We start from the raw sequence: 16,668 nt of genomic DNA, 5'->3' as shown, positions 1-16,668 counted from the left end.
TCCCTGAGGTCAATTCGCTTTTTACTGGCACTCTGGCACTTGAGCTGAAAGCCTTGATGGTGACAGAGCACAGTTAATCGACTTTCTTTCTATCCTGAGCTGTTGTTGTACAAAATGATTATAGATCCCGAAAAAAAAAAAGAATCCTTGCTGGGGCTCTTTTGTGCTCGGGGTCTATAGGAGAAGCCATACAACAGCAGCAGCTTCTTCTGAAAACATGGCCTTCATACTGAAATGCAATTTCACAAGCTCCTCGACAGACAACAACCATCTATTTTGATGCAACAATGGCTGCCCGCTTCTATACCGATTCGGCCAACCGGTGTGGAACAATAGGGTGGCAGGAAAAGTGGCAGGTAATTTAAAGAGGCAAAGGCGAAAACTATACTGACCGTCCAGCTCAGCAGATCAATTCCCTCCAGCGTGGTCGGCACCATAAATATACGGACATAGAAAACACTTCTTTGCCCAAGTTTTTCTTTGAAAACTACGTATCGTCATTGAAGGTATGTATAATTTCTAAATACTTCTGTTTGTGTCTTGTACTCTGTGAGGTCCTGTTTGTCCCTAAAACTCTGAGTGCCTGGGTGTAGCCTCTAAAACATAAAGAATCTGCAAATTCCTCAGGTATGTGATGTACTTGTAATAAAAGATTCTGTTCCAGGGAGAGCTTGTGCTCTCTGTTGCAAAGAATACATTGTGAGAATTCAACTAGTTCTAATTCTTACTGAAACATAAAACTGCTTGTAGTGGCCAACAAACATGTAATACATTTGCTTGAGTTGAACATTATTTTTAACATTTCTGATTACGTGTATCTGTGTGTGTGTGTGTGTGTGTGTGTGTGTGTGTATCTGTGTGTGTGTGTGTGTGTATGTGTGTGTGTGTCTCCACTGAGAGTTAGTGCGCTCCAGCTGTTAGGATCCAGTCGCTCTGACTTGTTGAGGACCCTGGCTCCCACTGGTGCAGCACACAGGCCCAGAGGTGGTGAGACATACAGCGGCTCGACGGAGGAAGCAAGGGACAGAAACAGATAGCGATGGAAAGACAAAAGAACGACAAGAGCAGTGGCTGCTGAACCCCACGCAGCTGCTCTTGTTCTTCAGGGAACCCAGCCGGGAAGCATCGCTCAAGCGCCTAATTCCGCTAATATGTGCAGTGATGCGATGTGCTGGGTGGGGGTGAGGGTAAGGGTAAGGGGGGGGGGGGGGGTTTGGCGTCATCAATCCCACAACTCTGAAGCTGTGGCTGCGAGACTGATGGGGGACCAGCCTGACTGGCCTCTGGCCACTGGCCACTGGGCTAAGCTTAGGCGGTCAGTGAGACTGAAAGTGGCGATGCCCACCTCCCCGATCAGCTACAGCCTGTTAAGAGGCCTCTCAGCATGCCAGCACAAAGTATTAGAGGTACAGCAAGGCAGGAACAGAAGGTGTATGAGTGTGTTAATATGGAAAGGGGGGGTGGGGGGATTATATCTATATGGTTGACTGACTGGGCAGGGATGGCTCAGGTGGACTGAGTGAGGTTAGAGGACATAAGTCTGAAAGTCAGGCTGTCAAATATCAGAATGAATGCAATCTGCCACGACAACTCAAATTATCTTTAAACTCAAATTATTCACATGATTTTACTGGAAAAATCATTCAAATAAAGTAATATGTACATTTCTTCTTTACTTTTTTATGACAGTTGCTGACACTGCTCTTCAATGTCGAAGATTCTGCACAAAACTACCAATTCGAAAAACTGCACACCTCTTCATAGATCAGATCAGATCTAACTCTTTGTAGAATTATTTTGTATTTGTATTGTAATTTTCTTCTATTCATTATTTATGTTTCTTGATTTTCAAACTTGTTTTTATTTTTCATTTCATTTCCTCTTACTATGTTTATGTTTTGCAGCAATACATCAAATTACTTGTATGTGAAAACCTTCCCTGGCAATAAACCGGATCCGGATTCTAATTTTATAACCATTAGAAAGCATGAAAGAAATCTCTGCGAGCCCTCAGCAGCTTCGTAGATCAAAGGAGAAGTAGTTGCATCCATAAGAAATAATTCCCTCAACACAGAGTGGTCTGCAATATTCCCTCATAATGCACATGTAGGCCGTCTCTGCACTGAGGACGACAGGTGAATCCAGGGATTCAGATAACCACTGCCACCAGGGGGAGTAGGTGTACTGCAGTCAGTTCATGGTAAGTAGGTGGATCACTTACACATTTAAACCTACGTGACCAGGTAAGTCAATTCATCTGTATTACTGGTCACAAGACAGCAAGTAATGGTCTGGCATACAGCTACAGTTTTATTGTGCCGTTAGCTTGTGGTGCAGAGGTACTGCGGACCCCAAGACATTAAGCATGAGAAACCTTGTTTGAGGTTCACCGCTGTGGATTATCACACAGAATGATGTACCATTATTATCTGATGATCACTACAGGTTGTCTGCGTCAGAGGCCAATCATGTTCTACTTTAACTGACAAGGTTGTTAAATTAAAATAATGTTTGTATAAAACAAACAAGTGGACTTGATCCCAGCTGAACCTGCATTGAAGTTGCATGTGTCTATAATGAAAGTTAGCTTTTGTCAGTAGAGGGCTGTCCAGGATGTTGCCAAACACCTTACCTGATGTAGCCTTGACCGAGTGCTTTTGTAGAAAGTCCAGAGTCTGAGCAAGAGCCTTTTTGTTGCAGTGAGTGGAGAGCTCTTCGTTACATTCATAACACCTGTTACAAGACAGACACGGAAAATTAGGTTACTGTGGAAATGAAAACCCACAAGAAACTATTGTTGACATGAACCATTATTTGTGAACGGAATTACTTGGCTGACGTGGAAAAACATGTATTCACACAATCAAATATAATAATGGAGTGATGGATGTAAAATAATATGTAGCTGTGGAAACATGGGTCAAGACACCCACGCCTATTGTTGTCTATGATAACCCACACACCCATCATCATTTCATTACAGTTCACAATAAATGCAGTTTGAGTTTCTCACCAGGCCTTCCACGTGCTCAAGCTGATGGTGATGCAGTGAAGCTCTGGATGGAAAGCTTGCTGGTGCTTCACAGAGTGCTGGATCCCAGGCTGGTTGCAGCCCTGTAAGAAAGTTCATTTACTTTATTTATTTATTTTGAGATAAAAGTCTTTGTCAACAGGCGAAACATATAAACCGTACCCGTATGATATAGATGGTATTGTTATTTTTTACAGATAATTTCTCTATTTTATTGACGTATTATATTCAAATATAATATATATTGGTGATATCCAGTATATTGCTCAGCCGTGTGTGCTATGTATTGAGTTTGCAATAGGGATTCATGATATTGGAATTGTGGCGATATACAATATGCTAATATCGTCCAACTCATTCTGGCAGATTGCCAACTCCAGTACCGACGTACGCACATATTGTTTTCCAATTGCAGAGAACATCAAATCTCTCCTGTAGTGGAATTAACATATTATTAAGCCTGTTATTGTGATGGCCCACAGGCAGATGCAGACACACAATGCTTTTCAAAATGTACACATTCACTATGAAAAAAGAGAAAAGACTTCTTCAATTTAGGTTAATGTACAACATGCCATATTTATTTTTATGTAACATGTTGAAACAAAACTGAAAAAATCCCCCTTCTGTAAAAGGCTTAGATGATGAGACAATCCTGAAAGTATCAGGACAGATTTGACCTATTTCACAAGTTACAAAACAATGTAATCACAGGGATCATGGGAAAGTAAATGCATCGTACAACTGTCCACACCGCAGAGATATTTGTTTTTTGCACCACTTGTGCATTTTATGGGCCTTTCATATCAAAAGAAATGTTTATTTGATGCCAATATTTTAATTTAAATGCCTTAATCTGTTGATACTAATGCCAGGCTAGTTTGTACTGTTTAACAAATTAAAACAATTCTTACCTGGAAGCCACACTTTAAGCACACAAGGATGTCGTGGGATGCTGCTGGCTCTTCATCGATTATGGTCCTCTCCTTTAGGCACTCAGAGCACACCACCCACACGCTGGAGAGCACTGACTTCTTCACTGAGCTCAGGTCCACTGCCTTACTCACATGCTGGCAAGTCAACCCTGATTAAAAACAAAATATGCTGCAATGACAAATTGACCTTCCAATTCACTTTTAGGGACCAATTTAGGATTGTGAGGGATTATATTTTGAAAAGGGACACAACGTGCACAGCACCTGCAGCAAATTACAGGAGGTGAGACATCTCTCAAGAAAACAAGCATATACACTGTATACTATCCATTGTAAGATACATTCACTGTTATGGACATTCCACTAGTGTCATGGGGTTTTCATTAACATACAGATTATTGACCTGGTCTAGTAGGACACATTTATAATTCATTATATTATCTACAAAATAGACAAAAATTACAAAGTGATCGCTGTTTAGTTGAACCAATGCTTGGGTTCCAAAACTGGAAACAGTCAAGGGTGGTGGATGAATGTACTTGGTGATTTTTTTTACAAAAAGGTACCACAAACTCTGCATCATCAAAACTCACAGCCCAAACAGTCTGGTGCCTTGTACTACTTCAGCGACTTACCACTGACTTCATCTGATGACTCCTCATCTCGAGGTTTCCTCGGTTTATTAGACCGTTTAGTCATATCAGCGGCTTTCAAAGAGAAGGGGTCCTTTAGCCGCATCTGGAGCTCTGGGTAGGAAGATGGAGGACACATAGGTGTTACTGTACAAAACCAAACTACCTCAACATGACTGTTTCAACAAAGACACTTGAATGTAGCAAAGCTTGCACTAGTCTACAACTGCCATGATCATTTTACTTATTGAAGCACACAATACTTTGAAAGTCAGCTGCAGAGCAGTCCCAGAATATCTGTACATTAACATATTTATTGTTGCCTTCATCCTCTAGCACAGTGGATGTAAGATGAATCCGTGACTGCAAGCCATCTGTAAGCTTTATTTGTAGGGTATTTACTTTCACACAGGGAAATTCAGAGCTCTTTAAATACATAGTCCTCACTTTTAAGAAACCAAAATGTTAATTAAGTAATCTACTTGCAAATCCTATGCAAACAATGACTGTTTTAGGTCTATATCCTACAGACATCAGCCGATACTTGGTATCTACGCTGGTGATATCAGGTCTGTACTGCTGCCATGATCATTCCTTGGTCGTGTTAATGGGTTTCACACCCTCAGTCTAGTCTTTGGCAGGTGAAACACTGCTCAGGTGGATTGAGGTCTGGTGACTGACTTTGCCTGTCAAGAGAATTCCACTGTTTAGAGCTTAGAATGACATAGTAGCTGGTAGGTTTAAGATGGACCTCATGCTGCATTGTCCTCAGATTGGGGGGTTATGTTTGAAACAGATTCTACACTGCTCAATACATGGGACCACCCTCAAGCATCCCTGAAGCTGAAAGTCCTTTATAATTTCTAAACCGTTGTTTACGAGAGCCAAAACAACAGAACATGTGCAACTGTCCAAATACTTACGGACTGCATAGTATGTTACTGGGGATAAATATAGCCAGCCAAATAAAAGGTGATAGTATATTGAGTATAACTAACATTACCCAGTAATGTGCGGACCCTCAATCAGCCACGACAGTCCAATTTAGGTGAGCATAAGAGGACTTACGTTATATGTCGTTTTTTAAAAGACATTTAAACAATGAATTAAAAACTTTTCCACATTTGGATTGGGCGAAAAAGCCGTATGAACTCACCTCTTTATTTTAGCTCCTATGTTGACTGTGTTAGCTAACCTGAAGCCAACAGTGAGATGTCAACTATTCCTGGCTAGCAAACAGGCTAGCTACATTAGCTTGTTAGAATAAATACAACATTAACAGGTGTGTTTTATCCAACAACACACGAAGATATTAAGACATTTCAAAGTAAAGTATAGTGTACCGACAATAACGGCACAATTGTCTTAATAATTGTTCGTTTTTGCCTTTGACTTTCTAAAATTGTTCAAGCTTTCGGTTGCATCAACTAGCAATCCTGGCAACATGTGACGCACTACGGCAGCTCAGTTGGGCCTAATGCTGCATTCACGTACAATGGGAAATATTCTTTAAAAAGCGTCTGAGGCGTTCAAAACATTTTCAACGTTTTACTACAGATGTGGAACTACAGAGATTGGTGTGTTGTTATGTAATATTACATAAACTAGTCTTTGTATCCTATCATGTCCTACTATGATTGCAAACAGAATTACTGTGCGGCTATTAATACTTACTTAGTGTTGGTAATATTAGCATTGGGACGTGCACTAAGTTTCACGCACACAGTCAACATTTCTCGGTAGGAAATGTTCTAGTTGTATGTGGTGTTGTATCAAGTCATGGAAAGCTGAAGTAGAAGCCCGATGCATGCCTCTGAGAGCGGCATGTGGCTCTTGATACATTAATGGTCCATTGTGGACAGAGTATAGACTGTATATAAATATATATAAATATATATATATATATATATATATATATATATATATATATATATATATATATATATATATATATATATACATATATATATATATATATATATATACATATATATATATATATATATATATATATATATATATATATATATATATATATATATATATATATATATATATATATATATATATATATATATATATATATACAGGCTATGGGACAGACGTGTGATTGTACTTGGCCCTCTTTCCCACGACCATGAATGCATCATATTTATACATATTTATTTATATACTAGGATAAGACTATAGTGCATTAGTGTTAGCTACTTAGAGGACATAGCTCCTATTTGTGTTGATAAAGGTTTGACCTTTGCAATTCCAGGTGACTTACTTTTGAGTTTGATAAGAAGTGAAAGGGCAAAGTATTTTAGACCTAAAGGGGATCCGTACTTGTGCGCACGCGCAGGTCATTGTTGGCAGGGTGAGAAGTGAGAATTCGAGTAGCTGTCGGTACTATTGCGTAATTACAGGTTTATGTTGACGAAGTGTTAATACAGAGTGTAAGGTAGGGTGTAACTAATCACACATGGCTCTCAGAAGATGTTGGCGGTTTGCCGGGGTTGTTCCGCGGCTGTTCTGGAACAGAACTGTCCTGCCTGGAGGACGAAGCTCAGTGTCCAGCTTTGTCAACAATCACCACGGTTGCAAAAGTGAGCTTTACATTTAGCGTCGTATTCATTTCTACCTATTTATTTTGCTCTACTGCCCATGTGAATGTCAGCTGGTTGGCTCGTGGCTCACTATCATGTTTTGAAATGGTTTATGTGTATGGCATGCTGTGTGTTTTGCTTTCAGACACAGAGTTGCTGCTCCGCAGGTTCAGTTCAGCGCCACCTAGCACAGATGTGACTTATGAGCAGCTGAAGCAGCTCCTGGCTGGCCGGAAAACTGTAGTAATAGATGTCAGAGAGCCCTGGGAGCTCAGGGAGTACGGCTTCATCCCCGGGTCCATTAACGTTCCCCGTGAGTGTTGTTCTTCCTAAAATACTCAGTATTAGGTTAGCAGGGATGTAACGTAAGATCCATTAGTTAAACAAATGGAGTATCCAAATAGCCTATGTCGCCTGCGGGTCATCAAGACATTAGAAATCAAGCCTTTCACACAAAGCATAGACATCCACAACCCAGGGATCAGCATTTCTATTGTGGAAACAAGGATTTCTGATTCTGATTCTGAAATATTACATTCCCAGTCAAAATGAAAAATGACACCTGCAGACAAGCCTCCCAACTTTCTTCATGGTCAACATTTCTTATATAATCCTGATAAGTGTATCAATCTTTGACTCTACTCACAACAGTTCCCAGACCCACCAACGTTTTGTTTTACCTAATAACACATATTTAAAGTACTACTGGCCATACTTGACCTGTATGTGCTTCTTTGACTTTGCAGTGGGACAGGTGAACACTGCCCTCCAGCTGGGTGCCGAAGAGTTCAATGAAAAGTACGATGGTGAAATGCCCCAGCAGACAGATAACATTGTGTTCACCTGTCTGGCAGGGATCCGGAGCAAGACAGCACTCAACACTGCCGCCTCCCTGGGATACAAAGAGTGAGACATGTTTCCTTGACATATAGATCTGTCAAAGTAATTGCTTCTCACCTCAATGTTAAGTCCAAACATTTTTGAACTATTGTCGTCATATATAGCGAATAGGATTTCTTGTTATTGTTTCAAGTCTGGGCAAACACTAGTGTACCAGTAAATTTTTATGGCTAAAAGTTATATGTGACTGTTGTATTTCATCATGAGACTGACCTGTTGTTGCATAATGACTACCCAGCATGCAGTGCTCTTTTGAGAGCTGACACATTCCACATCTCCAGTATCGGACTGAAAAGTAGGGAAAAAAGCTACTTAGCTCAATTAATTTATTAAATGCACCGTATTACTATGTTAATACCAGTAACGTAAAACACAAAGGTTTCATTTTTGATGTATCTCTACTAATGCAACATTTCATCAACTCTGTTCCTTTCTCCTTTCCATTTCAGTGTTCATAATTACCTCGGTGGATGGAAAGACTGGTCGAAAAATGAACAACAGAACTGATCCAGGGATGATGAAACAGAAATAATAATATATTTAAAGCCGAGATCAGACTGACAAGTGAGAGTGCGTAACAAGGAGTCTTATAAAGGGTTTTTAAAAAGTTTATTCACTTCTGTTGTTCAGTTATTGAATTGTTTTACTCAACTGTGAATCCCAAAGACTGAAAGCAGAGGGCTCAGCACAGATCAACTCTGCTGCTGAACATCTTCCAAACTACTGCACTTATGACTTATGACTATGTCACTTGAAGTTTTTTTAATATTTATTTCAGCATGGCACTGTTTATAAACCCTTTATAACTTCTAAATAGACGGATATACAACCAGTGACTGTTCTAAAGCTTACTACAAATATGAATATACAATGAACAGTGTTTTTGTTTCCAGACTATGCAAATGACGACTCAACTGTGTATGATTGTGACATCAAATGAAGTCGTCCATCGCATATTAGGGACAGTTCAACAAGTTGATGTGTTATAAATATTACATATCTTGTTGCTCATAGATGTATCTTCAGCTGTTGCCAACATCATTCAATAAATACAATTATTTTGATTAACAGTGATATTTAGTTTGTGATTTGTATTTGTATCAGTGGGGGAAGAAGTAATCAGGTCTTTTACTTTAGTTAAAGTAGCAATACCACCGTTTAGAAATACTTGGTAAAAGTATAAGTCCTGCATTTAAGTCTAACTTCAGTAAAAGTACAAAAGTATTAGCATCAAAATATATTTAAAGTGCCAAAAGTAAAAGTACTCGTTCTTCCCAACATATCAGAATCATATATATTATATTACTGGATTATAATTATTGATGCATTACTTTAATCTTGCAGCTGGTGAAGGTGGAGATAATTTTATTTACTGTATATACTGCTGGGTAGCTCAATCCATATTAATAAATTATAACATAAAAAAAAAAAATGTTATAATCTGAAGTAGCAGAAAATGGAAATACTCAAATTGTACTGAAGTACAGTTCTTAAGTAAATGTACTTTGTTACATCCCACCCATTGCAACATATGGACACTGTCCGTCAGGTCTACTAAAACGACATGAGATTCATTGGAATAATGTGTGCGATAAATAGACAGAGCGGCTTGCTTAGGTGACGGCCGCTGGGACTAAGATGATCTACGGTATTGAAGGGCCATGTCCAAGGTCCACTATGGCTCAGTATGAATTTGCCACCCACCCTCCAGGGAACATTAACAGGTCCCTTCGTCATCCATGATAATGAATGTTTTTGTTTTCAACGGAGAAGAATGCCTCTGTAGGTGGACCACGGACCTGGACCTTGTTACCTATTAACTTCTCCTTTTACATCTTAAGATGAAAGTCCAAACAGAACACACAAATGATATTCTCGTTATTAGTTTAATCTAGAGTGTTTAATTATCAAAGTGCCTCACAAAACTTAGAAGCAGCTTGTTGATCCTGAATCATTGTCACTGAGTAGGAAAGTGACCTCTAAGTGACTTTCCAGATGCATGACTAAATAATCTGGCACAGAAGTGTGAATGCTATTTGTGCTTATAGTAAACAGTATTCTCCAAGCAGGCAAGGAAAACCCTGCATATTTGTTCATATTTAGATTAAACTGTTACAGTTTAAAGCATCTAACTCCACCCTATCATTTGTCCTGTTCAATTAGGAAAACACACATTGAAATTAAATGACTCTGGAAGGAAACATGTCCATCTCTATGTTGTGTTCCCCTTAGCTATTTTTAGCTCAATTAAAAATTAAACTTGGAAGGTGGGGTTGTGTTTGAAGTGAGGCTTCGTAAATACTGTAATAGAAAATATGATAATGATGGGTGGTGTTATTTCGTTGCAACATGAAGAGAGCTGGTTAGTGGAGATGGATTGTTCACGTGACTATTTCCACCTCTCCCCAAATGTCCCACACTGCTGCAAGATCTGAGGTCAACAGAAAGGAATAGATGCTTGTTTAATCCATGGAGGCAACAGTAAATTAAATAAATATTCCACCCACAAAATGACCATTTGTATATCCATTACTCGTCACGTGTTACGTTAAATTCTTGAAGAAAACTTTGTTTTTCTCTCTTGCCTCCAAGGTGAACATATAATCCAAAAACGGATAAATGTCTGGATGAATTGATGTATCTAGACCACGTTAAACAACAGGAAAACATCTGTTTACTAACTCTCACAACATCTCACTCATGCAGTACAATCCAGGTCTCAGTTATCCAGTCGTATGTTCACTACTTCCCAAACACAGGCCTTTTAATATAGTTTTGCTTTTGTTAAATACAAAACATGAATTTACTTCAATTCATCAAGAATTTAATAGTTTTTAAAATTCTTCCTTCAATGTGAAGACATGCGAGAAAACAAAGTTTTCATCGAGAATTCAAGGTAACACGGGATGAGTAACTGATATACAAATGGTCATTTTGGGGTTTAAGTATTCCTTTAAAAATCATTTTAATGTGCTGAAAATCAATATCATCTGCCTTTTAGATTTAGATTTAGATTATTATTTTGGTTATTCTGTGGTTTTCTGTGCGTGTGCGTGTGCGTGTGTGTGTGTGTGTGTGTGTGTGTGTGTGTGTGTGTGTGTGTGTGTGTGTGTGTGTGTGTGTGTGAAACCTGAGTGTTAGGTTTTCTATGAGGGTTAGTGTTGCTGGTAGTTAATATTTACAGTAAATGTTAAGGATAGTGCAGCATTTACTGACCCCAAGTGACCCTATATGTCGATAAAGAATCACCCTGAACAGTCATGAGCACTGTTTTCTCCCCTCATATCACCGTGCAATGTCAACCATAAACTCCAGACTAACCCCCCCCCCCCCCCCCTTTTCTTCTGCCTCCTTATTTTCCCTCAGAAGCAGTTAATTTCACTTTCTTTCTGATTACAATGGTTTTAATATGTTTAAAAAAGATCAGACAAATAAGTACTAATTCATGTCAAATCTTGCTGAGGCTCTTTGTTCCTCTGCAGCCGCGGCCTCATCAGGTCACCCTCCAGCTTCGGCTCAGCATTCAATTAAAGTCCCTCGTCCCATCAGAGCAGATCACATCAGTGCTGCACCTACAGGCCGCTGCGGGACCCTGCTGGCCTGCCTACTTGTCTGCTGCCCTGTACTGTAGTGGACACTGAGGTGGTGGATGTACCATAATTCTGGCAAAACCCACGTGGTTCTGATAAAAGGGAGGTTGATACATGATCACATTCTGTGTTCTACAGAAAGACTAATGGGTGATGCCGTCAGCCACTAAGCTCCGCTCCTCACAAGCTGCTGGCAGATATCTGAGCAGTGGGTCAAGCCTGAGTTGGTGCAGAGGTTCGAGATTCCACAGATGTTGGCTCATGTACAGTATGGCTGGCAATGGGAAGTATAAAACCTGAGACTGGGTTGACGTTCAGGCAGTGCATACAAGGTTGAACAGCCGTGAAGTGCAGTGAACCACAGACAGGCCTTGCTGTTAGTATTTCTTCCATCACCCTTCAGACAACCCAGAGGAAACCCCGCCGCTGCCGGCCGCCACAATGAGCCGCAGCCCGGACAGGATCTCGTCCTACCGCCGCCACTTTGAGGACAACAGCAGCTCGTCCTACCAGGTCAGGGTGTCCAGCCCATCCCCCACCAGGAGAGACTCCCGTCATGCCTCCACCGGCTACTCCTGCAGATCAGGGGCCAGCGGCATGCGTGTTGAGTCAGCGGGACGAAGGACCGTCTCAGCTGCACGCAGGACTCGCATGGGTGGAGCAGGGTAAGCTCTATCACCTACAGTGACTACAGATGGGCAGATGTAGGGTTCATAGTAAGAAGGCTGGGTTAGGAGAATAATTGTTTTTTGTCGTTACCTTAAGTAAAATAAAGTTCCTTTGTCTCAAGCTCTCTTTCAAGCCTTTTAATGAAACATCACATTTTCTCATAACATGCCATCTACTCTTTCTTCAAATTGGATGTTTTTGGCTCATGGGTGACTTTTCAGTGTGAGTGCAGGAGCCCTGGTCTGTGTTGGGCCTAGTGGAGAACCTGCTATGGATCTGGATGTGGCTGCAGCTGAGAACCAAGAATTCCTCAGCACCCGCACAACTGAAAGACGGGAGATGGTCGTCCTCAATGACAGACTGGCCATATACATTAACAAGGTAAAACGGCCTTCAAACTAACCGCATGTTACTTCTTCAATCAGTGCAGATAAATACATGTTTCACAAAAAATGCCTTTTGTTGAAAAATGGGAGCATATTACTCTCCCCTATGTGAGCACATGGACAGGGAAACATAGGGTGGTGTCTGGTTGAGATGCACTTGAATTCACAGAGGAGGTTTTTTTGTGATTCCAGGTTCGATCACTTGAGCAGCAGAACAAGCTGTTGGAAACAGAGATCGAGGCCTACCAGAACCGCTTTGAGAATCCATCAGGTCTGCGCCTCTTATATGAGGAACAGCTGAGGGAGCTGAAAAAGATCGCTGACCAGATGAGAGTTCAGCGGGTGAGACAAAATTCTCCAAGCCACACTTCGCCTCTGTTTCTTTTTTTACATTTCAGTTGCTCAGTAGAGCATAAAGACTGAATTCTTTGTTTCCAGCGAGGGTTTTACACCTCACTGAGCTGTAGTGAATCCATCCAAGCAACGATACAAGACGTCAACTTGGTGTTTTCAAGGTTCCTAACCTGGTAACAGGCTTATTTCTGGAAGGCAAATGGAGAGGTGCCTCAGTGTGTTAAGGTGTCATGGAGCACAGCTGTCATTGCCTATGTTTTATGCACAGATGAGATGGCTTGATTGTATATTTGCACACAGACACACAGACACACAGACACAGACACACAGACACACACACAGACACACACACACTCAAGTTAAGATGTAAAATGAAAAAGTGGCTGAGTGCATTTTGCACACACCTCCAAATCTAATAGACGACCATATTACTTCTGGCTTCTTGGTTTTCAGAACATTTCCTGGGCTGCTAAGGAGTCCACAGCTGCTCAACTGGAGGCAATCAAAATCAAATATGAGGAGGCAGTGGAGCTGAGGAGGAAAGCTGAGTTAGACATTGAAGCCTTCCGTCCAGTAGGTTGTATTTAATAAGCCAATGTCAGCAAATTAATTCACAGTCCAAAACCCACGTGATAATCATGGTGTGTGTTCTTCAGGATGTTGATAAAGCCACCTCCTCGCGCATTGCCTTGGAGAAGAAGCTGGAGCAGCTGGAAGTTGAGATTGAATTCCTAAAACGGGTCCATCAACAGGTAAATAATATCTTCACGTAAAAATGACATACTTAGTTTGCTTTTAATTTTCATGATTGCTTAATTTTTCTTTTTTTCCCCAGGAAATTGAAGAGCTCATGAAACAAATCTACGCAGCTCACGCAACAGCTCAGAGTGCATTCGACCTGCCTGACCTGGCAGCCGCTTTGAAACAAATCCAAACCCAGTATGACGACATCGCAGCCAAAAATCTCCAGGTAAAATAATCACACATCAGCACTGTCAGAAGTCAAGTTCTTTGTGTTTTAGATTCAAATCATGGGAATGTTCCATCCATTATTTTTAGGAGATGGATTCGTGGTATAAAAACAAGTTTGAAGATCTGACCAGTAAGACGTCAAGGCACGTGGATAAGGTTCGAGGCATGAGAGATGAAATAGCAGGTGCCAAAAAGGACGTAAGTATCAAAGAAAATTAATAAATGAGACCTGATTGACAATTGATATTGAAGGACTATAATCAAATACAAATATCTCCAGATCCAAAGCAAAGACCGTGATTTGGATACCATGAGGAGCAGGAATGAAGCTCTTGAGGGCAAGATCCGAGAGACACAAGAAAAGAACAAGAAAGAACTGGAAGACCTGCAGGTAAAGATAGGCTCATGCAGTCCCAGGGTGCACACCTGATCACACCAGAGTCAACTGTCAACACTTTGTTTTATGCCTCTGTTAACCTAATAGGCTCGGATTGAGGCCCTGCGGCTTGAGATGAAATCCACCAAGGAGAAAATTGCGCTGCACCTGCGCGAGTACCAGGACCTCCTGAATGTCAAAATGTCTCTTGAGATTGAGATTACAACATATAGGTGAAGGGAAAATATTTTTAAAATAGATTTAGTGCCATGAAATATATTTAAATAAATGCTAACAAAGGTTTTTTCCTTTTTAAATATTTGTTTTTTTGTTACAGAAAACTTGTTGAAGGAGAGGATCTGCGGCTCTCTGGCATGATGCAAACCCTGTCTCTTACGAGTTGTAGTACGAGCACCATTGGTGGTGGGATGAGCTTCAGTGGAGGAGGCATGGGTGGTGTTGGTGGAATGGGTGGAATGGGTGGAATGGGTGGTGGGATGATGACGGGAGGTAGTGGTGGAGGTTCTGGAGGCATGGGGGGTGGAGTAGGAATGAGTGGGGCTATAGGTGCAGGAGGCATGGGCACAGGTTCAGGCAGTGGTGCTGGAGGAATAAGTGGAAGAATGGGTGCTGGAGGTCCAGATAACAGGATAGGTCCTACTGGTAGAGCAGGTGGGGCAGACATGGGTGGTGGTCATGGATTGGGAGCTGGGGGTGTCGGTGTAGGAACTGCTGCTGGAGGTGTGGGTACTGGTGGAGGCAGTGGAGGAATGGGTGCTGGAGGAATTAGTGGTGTTGGTACTGGTGCTGGCGGACTGGGTGCTGGAAGTGTTGGTGCTGGTACTGGTGCTGGAGGTTTGGGCACCGGTGCTGGAGGTGTGGGCACCGGTGCTGGAGGTGTGGGCACTGGTGCTGGAGGTGTGGGTGTTGGTGGAAATTTAGTATTCGGCACCGGAGGCAAAGGTAACAGCCATGCGGGTGGTGTTGGAATGGGTGCAGGTGGTGGCACTGCAGGTTCAAGGGGCATGGGTGGCAGTGGCATGGGGGTCAGTGCAGGAAATCGCGGTGTCGGTGGAGGGGCAGGGGATGGAATTAGTGGAGGCATAGATGGGGAAGGAGGCAACGATCAAGGAATGGGTCCTGCTGGAATGGGTGGCGGAATCGGAGGCAGCAGAGGAAGTGAGGGTGTGGGTGGAGGTAATGCACTGTCCGGCGTTGGTAGAATGGGGAAGCTTGGTGGAAGAATTGGTGACACCAGTGGTGCCGGGATGGGATCTGATGGATATGACAGCAACCATGAGCCCTACGCAGAGCAGGCTGTGGAGCTGACGGAGAGGAGGACGGTGCTCATTAGGTAAAGGTACTATCAGGCTGTATATTATTTATATTTATTTTAAATATACTTTATTTTATTGCAGCACTAAAACTCAGAAAATAAAATCAGACCTGCCCTTGATAAAGGAAGAATGACTTAACCTGATTTATGATAGGGTTAAGAATAAGGCCACGCATTCAGACACTTAGGGGTCCAGAGATCCAACAAGTTTCTTTTCTTTTCTTATTCCCTCCTGTACAGAACGGTTAAAAATGAGGATGACACGGTGGAGATGGACCACCAGGAACAAACCTACATCATCACCGGTGCAGCCGATGACTCTGATGAGGAATGAGCAGCATGAATTCCCCAGTGACCTCCTCTCGCCCCTAACCCTCCACGCCCCTCTGAGCTTTGCACTGACCAGCCCATGTCTGGGCTCTGACCTTCGCCCTTTGCCCTGAACAAGAAGACCATGACCAGAGTGAAACCTTCACCTCTTAGGGTTTAAATACGCCAACATTGTCTCTCAACTTTTATATGCCTTACACTCCCCTCTTTGCCGCAAATAAAGCTATCAGCATTCAATTACCTTGTCTATTCTTCTATCTGGTGTCTTTTTCAGGGTTTGATGTGTTTTATAAGGACACAAAATGTTTTCTAAACTATTTTCATGATAAAAGCGCGTTTTGCTCAACTGAGAAATGTTGCTTATTTTGGTAGCTTTAGCTTGGAAGGATAAAGAGTGAAAAAAGGGAAAGGAAGTAGTGAGGGAAGAGCCAAACAGAGAGAAAGACAGTCACCTAAGGGTCGAGGCGGTCATCCTGACACTTTCTGGAGGGCTAAAGAATCAGTCAGTCAAATTCTGTCCTACAGCAGAGTGATGGCACACAGCCGTTTCCTGTCCTCATTCCATC

The 16,668-nt window shown here is 41.7% G+C and overlaps 3 protein-coding genes across 11 annotated transcripts in view; 2 read left to right on the top strand and 1 right to left on the bottom strand.

Moving 5' to 3' along the window:
- usp45 (ubiquitin specific peptidase 45) overlaps positions 1-6,050 on the bottom strand; it is a 40,865-nt gene extending 34,815 nt beyond the window's left edge. For 7 of the 8 annotated variants that reach the window (XR_003833704.1, XM_029451377.1, XM_029451379.1 and 4 more), the window contains exons 1-5: positions 5,755-6,050; positions 4,602-4,712; positions 3,946-4,115; positions 3,014-3,114; positions 2,633-2,733 (exon numbers count right to left, since the gene is read on the bottom strand). Coding sequence is in view for 7 of the 8 variants with exons in the window: in XM_029451377.1 (XP_029307237.1) it covers positions 2,633-2,733; positions 3,014-3,114; positions 3,946-4,115; positions 4,602-4,704 (475 nt within the window). In the remaining variant the exon portion in view is untranslated. Of the gene's footprint in view, positions 1-2,632; positions 2,734-3,013; positions 3,115-3,945; positions 4,116-4,601; positions 4,713-5,601; positions 5,681-5,754 lie in introns of those variants that run through there. The other variant, XM_029451380.1, reaches the window with a different exon arrangement.
- An 861-nt stretch (positions 6,051-6,911) lies between these two features.
- tstd3 (thiosulfate sulfurtransferase like domain containing 3) lies at positions 6,912-9,163 on the top strand. Of its 2 annotated transcripts, XM_029451634.1 has the most exons (5): positions 6,912-7,189; positions 7,335-7,502; positions 7,936-8,095; positions 8,328-8,384; positions 8,539-9,163. In XM_029451634.1, exons 1-4 carry the CDS (start codon positions 7,066-7,068, stop codon positions 8,350-8,352), a joined length of 477 nt encoding a protein of 158 aa, XP_029307494.1. In that variant the 5' UTR covers positions 6,912-7,065; the 3' UTR covers positions 8,353-8,384; positions 8,539-9,163. The 2 variants fall into 2 exon arrangements, with proteins under 2 accessions (XP_029307494.1, XP_029307493.1); XM_029451633.1 differs by lacking the exon at positions 8,328-8,384 and having other exon boundaries at positions 6,919-7,189.
- A 2,957-nt stretch (positions 9,164-12,120) lies between these two features.
- Positions 12,121-16,106, top strand: LOC115021292 (desmin). The gene is made up of 11 exons (XM_029451632.1): positions 12,121-12,344; positions 12,570-12,729; positions 12,927-13,076; positions 13,542-13,661; positions 13,745-13,840; positions 13,924-14,058; positions 14,148-14,258; positions 14,341-14,451; positions 14,545-14,669; positions 14,774-15,790; positions 16,013-16,106. The coding sequence occupies exons 1-11, from the start codon at positions 12,121-12,123 to the stop codon at positions 16,104-16,106; spliced, it is 2,343 nt and encodes a 780-aa protein (XP_029307492.1).
- Positions 16,107-16,668: the final 562 nt, after the last annotated feature.

This window comes from Cottoperca gobio, chromosome 16, assembly GCF_900634415.1.
Source record: "Cottoperca gobio chromosome 16, fCotGob3.1, whole genome shotgun sequence".
NCBI classification, from domain to species: Eukaryota; Metazoa; Chordata; class Actinopteri; order Perciformes; family Bovichtidae; genus Cottoperca; species Cottoperca gobio.
This window is presented reverse-complemented; position numbering and strand designations above follow the sequence as displayed.